Here is a 12371-nt window from a genome sequence, read left to right on the forward strand (position 1 = left end):
GATCAGAAAATTAGAAAGAAAGAATAAATAGATTACAATGACTATTAGTAACTTGTAAATTAAATTGTAAGTTTATTAAGAGCACATGCTTAAACATTTTACAACCAATTCAAAATAGAATCTTTGTGAAACGAATACTGTTACTGTCCCTTAAAAACTGAGGCTATTTGGCTTACAATATGAATGAGGGGGAAAATCAACTTGGGCCCAAAATGAGTGCAAAGTCAGCGGAACGACTGCTCTGCGTGCTAATCTGTGCCAGTTTGATGTCCAAATTTGGCTTTTGGCCTTAATTAAATGCCACCAGTGATCTGTGGGCGCCAACGGCTGCCCTCCCAGCCGATCGCCGGTCAGCAGGTCGGGTCTGGGGCGAGAGAGGCAATCCCAACCGAAGTCCTCAACGCAACAGCAGAGGACTGGAGTGTTTGGGTGGACCCAGAGGAGCACTTCTGCTTCTACTGGGCTGACTAAAATAAAACCTGAAATTTGTTTAGGCCTTTTTGAGCAGCTTCCAGCAATCCCTTAAAGGACCATTGGTTAGAGTGTGCAAAACCTGGTACAACTAGGTAGAGCATGTGCAAGGGAAACTCCGCACACTTCTACCTTAATTTCACATTCAAGATCCTACAACCTGCATCTAGGATTCCCAACCCTCCCTGAATGACCGGAGTTGCTGGAAATCAGGGGTACCTCTCCTGAGCTGTGTCTTAAGCAGTCCAGTAGATCAGCTATTTCAATTTCCCGACCCCCCCCCCCCCCAATCCTGTGATGTTACAAGCTGCTGTTAGATCCTCCGGCTCAGTGATGTCACCCAACCGCAGGGAGCCGCAACCGCGTGGAGCACAGTCGGCGGGGGCTAGAAAGTCGGGAATCACGAGTGTCAGCATTTGGAGGGTGCCTGAACTCGTGAAGGCTCTGAAATTGAGAGGATGGTGCTTGAATTCTGGGAGAGGTCTGAGACTGGGGGGATCGAGAGTGGGGGGGGGGGGTGCGAAGAGAAGGAGAATGGAGGGTCATGGGGAGACTGGGGAATAGGTATCAGGGAACGATGGAAACTGTACAATGGGGACTTGAGAGGGGACTGGGGAATGGGAACTCGGGAAGAGATGAGGAATTAGGGAGTGGGAGAGAAGGGGACTAGTGGTCGGGGGATTAGGCATCAAGCGAGTGAGGTGGGGGGAGTGCGGAATGGGTTGGGGCGGGTATTTCCCACAGAGCTGGAAGCAGTACCAGCAAGGTGGTGATTGGGAGCAACGCTGAGGAAGGAACAATCAGTAAAGAAGTAAGTGAAACCCAGACACCTTACTTTGGATAAATAATGAAAGATTATTTCTACTGGTAGGGGAATGGGGAAGTAGGGAATGGGAAACAAGGATTCCCACTGGAAGAAACAAAGGGGAAGGGAGGAGGAAAGTTCTTGAACTGAGGACTATTAGACCATGGAATACTTCACCACATGTGGCGATTGAGGTACTGCCTAAAACTTAATCTCAAAGGGAATGGGATATTTATTTGAAAAGGAGTGATATATAAAGATTTTTGGCTGGTGGGGTTGGGAGGCAGATTACATACATAGGATTACATAGGATATGCAGCACAGAAACAGGTAATTCGGTCCAACCAGTTCATGTCTGTATTTATGCTCCACTCGAGTCTCCTCCCGTCTTTCCTTAACTAAATCTATCCACATAACCCTCTATTCTCTTCTCCCTCATTTGGTTATCTAGCCTCCTCTTAATTGCGTCTATACTATTCGCTTCAACCTCTCCCTGTGGTAGCGAGTTCCACATTCTCACCACTCTTTGGGTAAATAATTTTCTTCTGAAGAATGTGATTAAAAGAGAGAGCGGCAGTATCAGGGAACGAATGGTCTCCTATGCTGTAATTTCTATAATTCTATGAAAACTTTTCTATATCGAGTTTGAGCTCAGTGAGTGGTTCAGAAATGTTGGTGTTGAGCTGAGTTTAGAGCGATGTGCCCTGTGAGAAGTGGCCCAAACACTGAGCCTGTTTCCCTTTGTGCGATCTATCGGTTTGTTTCAGGTCGCTCTGTGCTGCCCAGTTTTGACATGTGAAGTCCAAGTACAGATCAGCTCTGACTGAGGTTCTCAGTTCAGAGTTGTCACCTTCACACACAAAACCCGAGGTCCAAGGAGATGTGGAGAGATACTGAGCCTGTTAAAAGTGGCCGGTTTTCCCCTCTTCCCCGCCCTCTGTTTTCCCCTCTTCCCCGCCCTCTGTTTTCCCCTCTTCCCCGCCCTCTGTTTTCCCCTCTTCCCCGCCCTCTGTTTACCTTCCCCACCCTCTGTTTCCCTCTCTTCGCCTGCTTGTGGGTGACCTCCTGGTGCTTCGAACTTGTCACACAACAGCTGCTGGCGCAAAACCACTCGCAAAAATAAACTACAGGGGACCCAACTGTTACAATATAAATGCAATAAATTGATCAAAGTCATGTAATCAAATGTCACATGATCTGGCACCACATGGTCAGATGTCATGGAGACAGAATATCATGTGATCAAACCTCCAGGGTTGGCAACCCTACCTACATATGACCCCAATTTTCTTGAAATAGCCTAATGCCTGTTGCAGGCGGGCACTCTGAATGATCAAATGTCACCTGAGTCAAAATGGCATCCATCGCCGTTCTGGTCCAGATTGTGGATGACAGATCACAACACAAAATTCGGATGCCTAACACTCGTTTTACAGGTGTGAAACAGGTGATCATAAGTTGAATTTCTTCCCCAATGCCTTTTCTTCCTTATTCCATCTGCAAACGTGATTTTGTACATTTCCAGTAATGCATGTTTTGTTAAGTGGAAAAGAAAAATGTTTCCACAGCTGAGTTAATAGAGTATTCTGAGAAAAGTAGAAACTTGCAGTAGCAGTGTTGCCATTGCACTGTACCTACTCATCATCATAGGCAGTATTTTTTTAAAGTGTGGTGACTATTGCACACCCGTCACCACACGGGCTTGACAGAGCTAGGTCTTGATCCAGTAGCAAGGATTAACCAAGACGACTGGAGACCAGCCCTGCTGCACGGATGCAACATGGAAGGGCCCGTGCTGCCCCTGGGCCCTCGCCTCTCCTGGGCCCCGATCACATCCTTCGACAATCTTCACCACTCCTTCGTCTTGACCTCGCCGCTCCTGCTGTATCTGCCCATGCTCCAATCACCGACCTGGATCTTGGTGATGTCCCTTTTCACTGCCGTTGCTCTCCTGCTCCAGCACGTGCTGCTCCCTGGAGTGGTATGCCGCTACGCTTCTCCTTCTGCTCCCTGGCCTGCTCCGATGGTGTTCGCAGGCCGGGGGCCGCTCAGCCTGCTGGGCTAGGCCGCCACGCTGCTCCTTCCGCTCCCCGGCCTGCTCTGATAGCGGTTCACAAACAGCATTTGTGGAGCAAAGAAACATTCTTGGCCATGTATTTAATTCAATGAGAAAATAGGTAGTGGTAATTGGATGACAGAACGGTTTATCGTTTTTCTTGATCAACAACAACAACAACTTGTATTTATTTATATAGCGCCTTTAACATAGTGAAACGTCCCAAGATGCTTCACAGAAGTATTTTGAGATAAAACAATTTGACACCGAGCCACATAAGTAGAAATTAGCATAGGTCACCAAAAGCTTGATCAAAGAGGTTGGTTTTAAGGAGCACCTTGAAGAAGGAAAGAGAGGTAGAGAGGCAGAGGGTTCCAGAGCTTTGGGCCTAGGTAACAGAAGGCACGGCCACCAATGGTTGAACGATTATAATCAGGGATGCTCAAGAGGGCAGGGTGGGGGAGGTCATGGAGGGATTTAAAATAATGATGGATAATTTTGAAATCGAGGTGTCGCTTAACTGGAAGCTAGTGAAGGTCAGCGAGCATAGGGGTGATGCTCCACCTCACAGTTGATAAGCTCCCCGCTGGCTAACCTACAGAACTAGTGGGAAGCTGTTCAACCTTCGCCGTCTCCAGGCCAGGTCCAAGACCACTCCAACCTCTGTCGTCGAGTTACAGTACGCGGACGACGCCTGCGTCTGTGCACACACAGAAGCTGAACTCCAGGACATAGTCAACGTATTTAACGAGGCGTATGAAAGCATGGGCCTTATGCTAAACATTAGTAAGACAAAGGTCCTACAACAGTCTGTCCTCGACGCACAGCACTGCCCCCCAAACATCAAGATCCATGGCGTGGCCCTGGACAACGTGGACCACTTCCCCTATCTCGGGAGCCTCCTATCAACAAGAGTAGGCATTGCTGATGAGATCCAACACCGCCTCCAGCGCGCCAGTGCAGCCTTCGGCCACCTGAGGAAAAGTGTGTTTGAAGATCAGTCCTTCAAAACTGTCACCAAGCTCATGGTCTACAAGGCCGTAGTAATACCCACCCTCCTGTATGGCTTAGAGACGTGGACCATGTACAGTAGACACCTCAAGTCGCTGGAGAAATACCACCAGCGATGTCTCCGCAAGATCCTGCAAATCCCCTGGGAGGACAGACGCACAAACATTAGCGTCCTCGTCCAGGCCAACATCCCCAGCATTGAAGCACTGACCACACTTGATCAGTTCCGCTGGGCAGGCCACATAGTCCGCATGCCAGACACGAGACTCCCAAAGCGAGCACTGTACTTGGAACTCGTCCACGGCAAACGAGCCAAAGGTGGGCAGAGGAAACGTTACAAGGACACCCTCAAAGCCTCCCTGATAAAGTGCGACATCCCCACTGACACCTGGGAGTCCCTGGCCATAGACCGCCCTAAGTGGAGGAAGTGCATTCGGGAGGGCGCTGAGCAGTTCGAGTATCGTCGCCGAGAGCATGCAGAAATCAAGCGCAGGCAGTGGAAGGAGCGTGCGGCAAACCAGGCTCCCTGTCCACCCTTTCCCTCAACGACTATCTGTCCGACCTGTGATAGAGACTGTGGTTCTCGTATTGGACTATGCAGCCACCTAAGAACTCATGCTAAGAGTGGAAGCAAGTCTTCCTCGATCCTAGGGAGGATGATGATGGATGCGCAGGACTTGGTGCGATTTAGGACACGGGCAGCAGAGTTTTGGATCACTTCTAGTTTATGTAAGATAGAATGTGGGAGTCCAGCCAGGAGTACGTTGGAATAGTCAAGTCTAGAAGTAACAAAGGCATGGATGAGGGCTTCAGCAGCGGATGAGCTGAGGCAAGGACGGAAATGGGCAATGTTATGGAGGTGGAAATAGACGGTCTTGGTTATGCTGCAGATTTTTGGTCGAGAGCTCATTTCAAGATCAAATATGACACCATGGTTGCGAACAGTTTGGCTCAACCTCAGACAGAAATTGGGGAGAGGGATGACATTATCAGTGAGTGTGCCGAGCCCTTACTGCCCCGCAGGGGAAGTTGCCCCATGGGATGCGCGGTTGGTGTGGGGCGATGCCACCGACAGCTTTGCGGGGCAAGAAGCTGTGGTGGCTGTGACGCCCCGGCCGTCCTTAAAGGCGAGGTGGTTGTGCCACCGCCGCCATCTTTTCCGTGTCGGCCCACCTTTTAGTCGGCCCGACAATGGGACCGGGCCGCCAACATGCAACCTGGCATGCCCTCTTGGGTGCCAGCCCACTGGCCCAGCCGACGCCCCTCCCTGGTGGCCCAGTGGGCATCTCTGAAGTGACTGCAGAGTTCACAGCGGCCCTCCCCTTTAAAAGAAGGGGAGAGATGTTGTGACATGTCATCATCGTCACGCTGATGTGTTCAGCGCGGCGCTGAGAGTTGCGTCCCACAGCCGTCCCAGGCATTTTGATTTGCTCCAAGACCCTAATTCCGCACGATTTAGCGGCCCATCTCGCCGGGCACTAAATTTTCTTTTAATTCAAATTATGCGTTCAAAAGCAGCCATGGGGCAATTTCACTTCCAAGGTCTCTTAGGGTTGAAGTGGCTTCATGATGACAAGTCTACCAAAGAATGTTTGGAACCAAGTCAATCTTCTATAGCAGACTCGGTAATCTGATATCTAAGGCAAGGAGGTATGCAATATTCCAAGGGACTGTTGATGGTTGACCAGCAACCTGATTTATTAATGTAGACCTAACACTAGTAGCAGGGGTTCTTCCCACTCAGCTCCCAATAATATTGAAAGTCCGATATTACAGACAGAATGAGCTAACTAGACAAGCAGCAGGAAGCTCATCAATGCTATGGGCAGATACACTGCATGGTTTTAGCTAGTTAAACTCCACCAGTATATTCATGTACATTTGGGAATTCCTAAGCCTTGACAGTTGTCAACCTGTGTCTAAGTTTTCTAGCTTATAGGGAGAGAGTGTGCACTTCCTATCAAGCTAACAGAAATTCTACCTTTGTGGATTTCTCATTAACTTGCTTTTGAGACTATTAAACATTTGGGGTGGGTTTCTGTGCTGTTCGACATCAAGCTGACAAAAAAGCCCCAATATTGTGTATTGAATTATGTGGCTAAAGACACTGGGGACAAAATTGCCCTGTGCCCCGATTGGGGGTGGTAACCAGCTGGGGCCAGGATTTTCTGCGCCCGGCAAAAGTCCCGCCTCTGCCACTGAATTGGGCTTACTGCCACTCAAAGGAAGTGGAGCTCAATCTCGCATGTTCCAATTCCTTTGGGGGTAGCTCCCGGGGCACTACTGGGGCTGTGAGTCCGCAGACACATTTCAATGCCCCTCCCCTTTGCTTAAAGGAGCGGGCCGCTGCGCATTCTGCAAGGCCTCTAATGGCCTCCACTAGGCTACCAGCGCAGTGTGGGACCGGCACCCAAAACAGAGTGCCGGGCTGCACGATGGCAGCCCGGACCACGCTAGCACCGCCATCCTTGAGCCAACCCGAAAGTTGGCAATCCTGAAAAGATGGCGGTCCGGGCCACTGGCACCCTCCCCTTTAAGTAGCACCCCGAGAGCGGATGTGGGCCAGCTTCGCAACCCGTGGGGCGCGGCACTGCCATGGCAATGCCTCCATAAACACCCAGGCAATTTCTCAGGAACCGGTAGCACCCCCCCCTCCCCCCTTCCCCAGGTGAAAAGTCTCCTCTGCCCCGTTAGCGCCCCTGGAGGCGCTAAAAGGCCTCTAAAAAGGGGGCAATTTCACCCCCACTGACCCTTGAGTCTAATAAATTCAAAACTTTGCCAGGATTTAACCAAACCTATATGACTTTCTTTCACAATGAATCTGTTTAAAATTTGCCTGGAGGGAACTTGGGGAAGAAATTGATTATTGGCCCGTTTGGGGGCGGGAAACTTAGCGACAGGCACTAATGTTTCCCTGCTCTCAAAATTGGCTTTAGCGCTCCAGGAAGGAAGTGGAGCACTAAATCGAGCGTTCCACTTCCTTCTTGGAGCACTAACTGGGTGCACACTTCAGCAGCACTGCACACCGGGCCGTGCACCGTTGCCGTGTACAAAGGGCCTTAAAGGGAAGGGCCATCGCTGCAGGCTTTGCAAGTTTAAAAAAAAAACCACACCTACCTGGACCACCATGGGAGCGGGGAACCCGTGCGATCAGCCCTGCACTCTGCTTGAAGGCAGAACCCAGCGAAGAAAACGGAAGGAAATGTCAGCAGCAAAGATAAGTTTGTTTTTACTTACCTAGGCCACCTTGCCTTTAATTATCGGCTCAATAGCGGCCGGCTGCCCGATCCACACCTCCTGCAGCAGCTGGGGGCGAAAGTGAATTTCGGGTCCGGGGTGCTAATGGGGCGATGCGCACGGCGATGACGTCACCATCCCCGGGAGCAGGAGATCAGGGCGCAAGGCTGTAGCATCACCGCTAAACTCCCACCCTATATGGTGAGAGTCGTTGTCAGTGCCCCTGGGGGTGCTAACAGGAGGCGCAAATGCACACACTTTCTAGGCCTGGGCATTTGTATAAGATGGGTTACTACTTAACAATAAAACAAAATGCACATTTATAACTACAATAATAACCTACAGTTTTAGACATTGTGCCAAATTATTTTATAATCACATTTAGATGTTTCCACTTGCTTTCTTGTACTGGCATTTTGATTGATGTCCATCTTCTTTGTCGTGACCTTTCTTGCGGGGGATTGTGAATACTGCTTTTAATGCCACTATATGTGTTTCCTGTGTTCTAATCAGCTGGCTAGAATTGGCCACTCAGGAGACAAACTGAGACTGTGTTTTACTCCTAAAATAACAACCAACTCACTGGGATTTGTGTATTACAAAGTTGGAACACAACTTAGCAGTCTCGTATCATAAACTATGAAAGCTCGGGTGGTTTATATATCCAACTAACCCCAGGATTTTGTCACACTTTTTTATTCATTCATGGAATGTTGATGTCACTGGCAAGGCCAGCATTTATGGCCCATCCCTGATTGCCCTTGAGTAGGTGGTAGTGAGCAGCTGCCTTGAACTGCAGCAGTCCATTAGGTGAAGGTACTCGCACAATGCTGTTAGGCAGGGAGTTCCAGGATTTTGACCCAGCGACGATGAAGGAACCGTGATATACTTCCAAGTCAGGATGGTGTGTGGCTTGGAGGAGCACGTGCAGGGGATCGTGTTCCCATGCACCTGCTGCCCTTCCAGGTGGTAGAGGTCACGGGTTTGTGCACTACTATCGAAGAATCTTGGCAAGTTGCTGCAGTGCATCTTGTAGATGGTACATAGTGCAGCGCCGATGGTGGAGGGAGTGAATGTTTAGTATAATACTTGAAGTAGGCCGTAAAAAAAATTGTTGTGATGTACTACAGTATTCCAATGCTATTTTCGCAATGTGGTATCAAGTTTTTCATTATATGGTACATACAGTAATATAACGTTTTTAAACAAATGTTCTCTCTCTACAGCACCCATAGAACCTTTGCTATGCAAGTTTGCAGATGGTGGTCAGAAAAAGCGACAAAATCAGAACAAATATGTGCAGAATGGTCGAGCGTGGCATCGAGAAGGCGAGGTGAGACTTGTAAGTCTTTCAATGAACTTGAAGTATGCATGTGGAAATAATATTATAAGCAAATAGTCAAACTGTAGAGTTTAGTGTAGTGTGGCATATTGTTCAAAGAAGATATTGTTACAATTTTTTCCTGCGTGGTTCAGTGGCTCATCAGTCATGTCATGGTGACAATAGTCCACCAATAAACAACAGCACCACTTTGATAATATGCCCTCTTCAATCATATTTCATTCAACACTGTCCCTGTCCAAGATAAGCATTGCTTTCTTCTTTCACATGCACACAGCTCTGCACGTCATTTTCAAAAAATATTTTCTTTTATATAAATAAAAATACATTAGTGTTGTCACAAAAGTTAAATAAATAGGCATTTACTGTTGCTTTCCTTTGTTCTTCATAGTTTGTCTGGATAATGTATACTTCACAGTTTGTCTGGATAATGCATATTCCTAAAATACAATGCTATCAATAAATAGGAGCCCAACAGAAATTGGAAGGTTATATGAATTGATGGAATATACTAGTGCTAATAATATCAGAACTGTGTTCCACCATTCATTTAGATCATGGCTGATCTACATTAACTCCATGTACCCGCCTTGGCTCCATTACCCTTAGTACCTATGTCTTAACAAAAGCTATCAATCTCAGATTAGAAATTTTCAATTGACCTAGCCTCAACAGCTTTTTGGGATAGTGTTCCAGATTTCCAATACCCTTTATGTGAAGAAGTGCTTGCTGACATCACTCTTGAAGGCCTAGCTCTAATTTTAACATTTATGGCCCCTTGTTCTGACTCCCCCACCAGAGGAAATAGTTTCTCTCTTAGCCACCCCAATTAGATCAACCGTTAGGAGCCGAAATTGCTCCTTCCCTTAAAGCCTGTTACAGCCGGAAATCAGTGGCCACGCTGCAGAGTGGAATGGCCGCCAATTTTGCGTGCAATGGCCGCCATTTTGAAAATTCCGCTCCTGGCTGTGACTCGTTCCCCCCACTACCGCTCCATTGCTGCAGATCCATCCCGAATGCATCATCAAAGCGCATACCCCCAATGTTCCCCCCCTCCCCCCCCCCCCCCCCCCCCATGATTGCGAGATTCCGCGGAGAAAATCTTCTGCCAGTGCACTGTGCTTGGAGTGCTTCTAAAATGATGGTTGGTCTGCCATTAAAGGGGAGGACCGACTGCCGCAGCCACAATCTTAATTTTTTTGTTGGCCGACTGCCGTGTCGGGCTGACAATTATGCCCCCAAGTTCAGCCAGGCCGCCAACAGGCAGCCTGGCACCCCTTCTTGGATGCCAGGCCGCTGGCCCAGTTGAAACCCTCCCTGGTGGCACAGTGGACCCAACTTCAAGAATCGCACAGGCTCTCGCCTTTAAGTGAAGGAGAGAGACGTGGTGACGCGCTACGCTGATGACTGACAGCAGAGGACACTCCGCCCGCCACCCAACTTCCGCCCCTCCAGTATGCGAACTTCCGCTCACTGCCTCACTTCTGCCCCCATTATGACCAACTTCCGGGCTGCTGGGAAAAAAAAGCCAAAGAGCGGATTGTCGCTCAAGAAGCCACCACATCAACTGCACCGGTAAAATCATCTGAAACAGGGTAGGTGCGCCTCGTTTCCGGCGGTGGGCAATTTCGGTCCCTTAATCTTCTATTCTTAAGGGAGTACAAGCGTATGTAGCCTGTCCTCAATTTAACCCTTTTCGCCCCGGCATCATTCTGGTGAATCTGCTGCACCCCCTCCAAGGTCAATTTATTCTTTCTGGTGTGCGGTGTCCTGAACTGAATACAGTACTCTAAATTGGGTCTAACCAGAGCTTTATATAACTGTAGCATTATTTGCACCCCTTTGTATTCCAGTGCAATCAGTTGTCCAATATATTTTAAAGACTCTGACTGAATGATTGCAACAAATTACAAGAAGACATTAATTAACTTGCAGAATGGGCATATAAATTGGCAAATGAATTTCAGCACAGATAAATGTGTGGCATTACATTTTGATAAGAAAAGTAAGGAGGTCACACATTACTTGAAAAATGAGAATCTAAATGGGGTAGAAGAGCAAAGGGATCTCGGAGTACGCTAAGTAACTAAAAGTAGTGACGCAGGTTAATAAGGCCATAAAAAAAACAAGCACCAGGGTTTATTTCTGGAGGGATAGAATTGAAAAGTAGAAAGGTTATGCTATACTTGTCTCAAACCTTAGTTAGACCACATTTGGAGTACTGTGTATAATTCTGGTTGGCATATTATAGAAAAGATATAGCGTCCCTGGACAGGGTACAAAAAAGACTTACAAGGATGATAACTAGAAATTCAAGGTTATATCTATCCAGGAAAGGATGAACAGGTTGGAACTATTTTCTCATGAAAAGAGAAAGCTGAGGGGTGACCTAATGTGTAAAATTATGAACAGTTTTGATAGAGTAGACCCAGAGAGAATGTTTCCACTTGTGGGGAAGAGCATAACTGTAGGCCATCAATGTAAGATAGTCACCAAGAAATCAAATGGGGAATTAAGAAGAAACTGCTTTATCCTGAGAGTGGTGAGAATGTGGAACTCTCTACCACATGGAATAGTTGAGACAAATAGTTGAGATGCATTTTAGGGGAGGCTATTAAGCATATGAGGGAGAAGGGAATCGAGGGCTATGCTGACAGAGTTAGATGAGAAAAGATGAGAGGAGGCTCGAGTGGAGCTTGTTTCTGTGCTGTATATGCTGTGTAATGAAAGTTCTACAATACAATGCATTATTATTGTAAACTCAAAGACAAGCCTATAGCAGCAATCACCTGTTTTCTGGTTGTAGAAGATTTTCCTCTTAGAGTAGGACCTTTGTAACACTTAAATGTTGTGCATTATCTGTAGTGCGCACACACTCATGCCATCAAGGTTCCAATCTATAGATGTGAATCTGTTGAATTGGACCAATATACAAGAATTGGTTATTTATCAGATTTACAAGGATGGTCATGAAAAATATTTTGGACTGATAATGTTGAAAATTAAGGGCAAGAAATTGGCCTCCTTTGCACCTCCCATTAGTGCCTTGAGGGGGTGCAAGAATGGGATGCTAACGGCTCTGTGACTGGAAACGGCGAGAGTATTGACACCTAGGAACTTGCCGTGGAGGTTTGCGGCAGCCGTAACCCCAAGCACCACGATCTCCTGTGCCTCGGAGGTCGTGACGTCATCCACCTGCGCAGTGCCCTGGTAGCACCCTGGATCAGATCTTCAGTTCTGCCCCCTGCAGCATCACCAGGCAGCTGCAGGAGGCATTGTAAGGTAGGTCGGCCACTTAGGGAGCAGTATTCCAAGGGATTGCCGCTAAAGTAAGTGATAACTCTTGCAACAACTCTCTGCGCTTTTTTTTCCTTTTCTTTGGCCGCGATTGATTAGCCCTGCACTTGGGGCTGATCGTCGCGGATCGCGGCTGCCATCGGCCACCATAA

The 12371-nt window shown here is 47.9% G+C and overlaps 1 protein-coding gene across 16 annotated transcripts in view; it reads left to right on the forward strand.

Moving 5' to 3' along the window:
* The window catches only part of LOC139259794 (RNA-binding motif, single-stranded-interacting protein 1-like), a 769398-nt gene that overhangs the window by 716163 nt on the left and 40864 nt on the right, over positions 1 to 12371 (forward strand). For 14 of the 16 annotated variants that reach the window (XM_070875543.1, XM_070875545.1, XM_070875548.1 and 11 more), the window contains one exon: positions 8807 to 8922. In XM_070875543.1, coding sequence (XP_070731644.1) covers positions 8807 to 8922 — 116 coding nt within the window. The remainder of the gene's footprint in view (positions 1 to 8806; positions 8923 to 12371) is intronic. The other 2 variants (XM_070875544.1, XM_070875551.1) reach the window with 1 other exon arrangement.

This window comes from Pristiophorus japonicus, chromosome 3, assembly GCF_044704955.1.
Source record: "Pristiophorus japonicus isolate sPriJap1 chromosome 3, sPriJap1.hap1, whole genome shotgun sequence".
Lineage (NCBI taxonomy): Eukaryota > Metazoa > Chordata > Chondrichthyes > Pristiophoridae > Pristiophorus > Pristiophorus japonicus.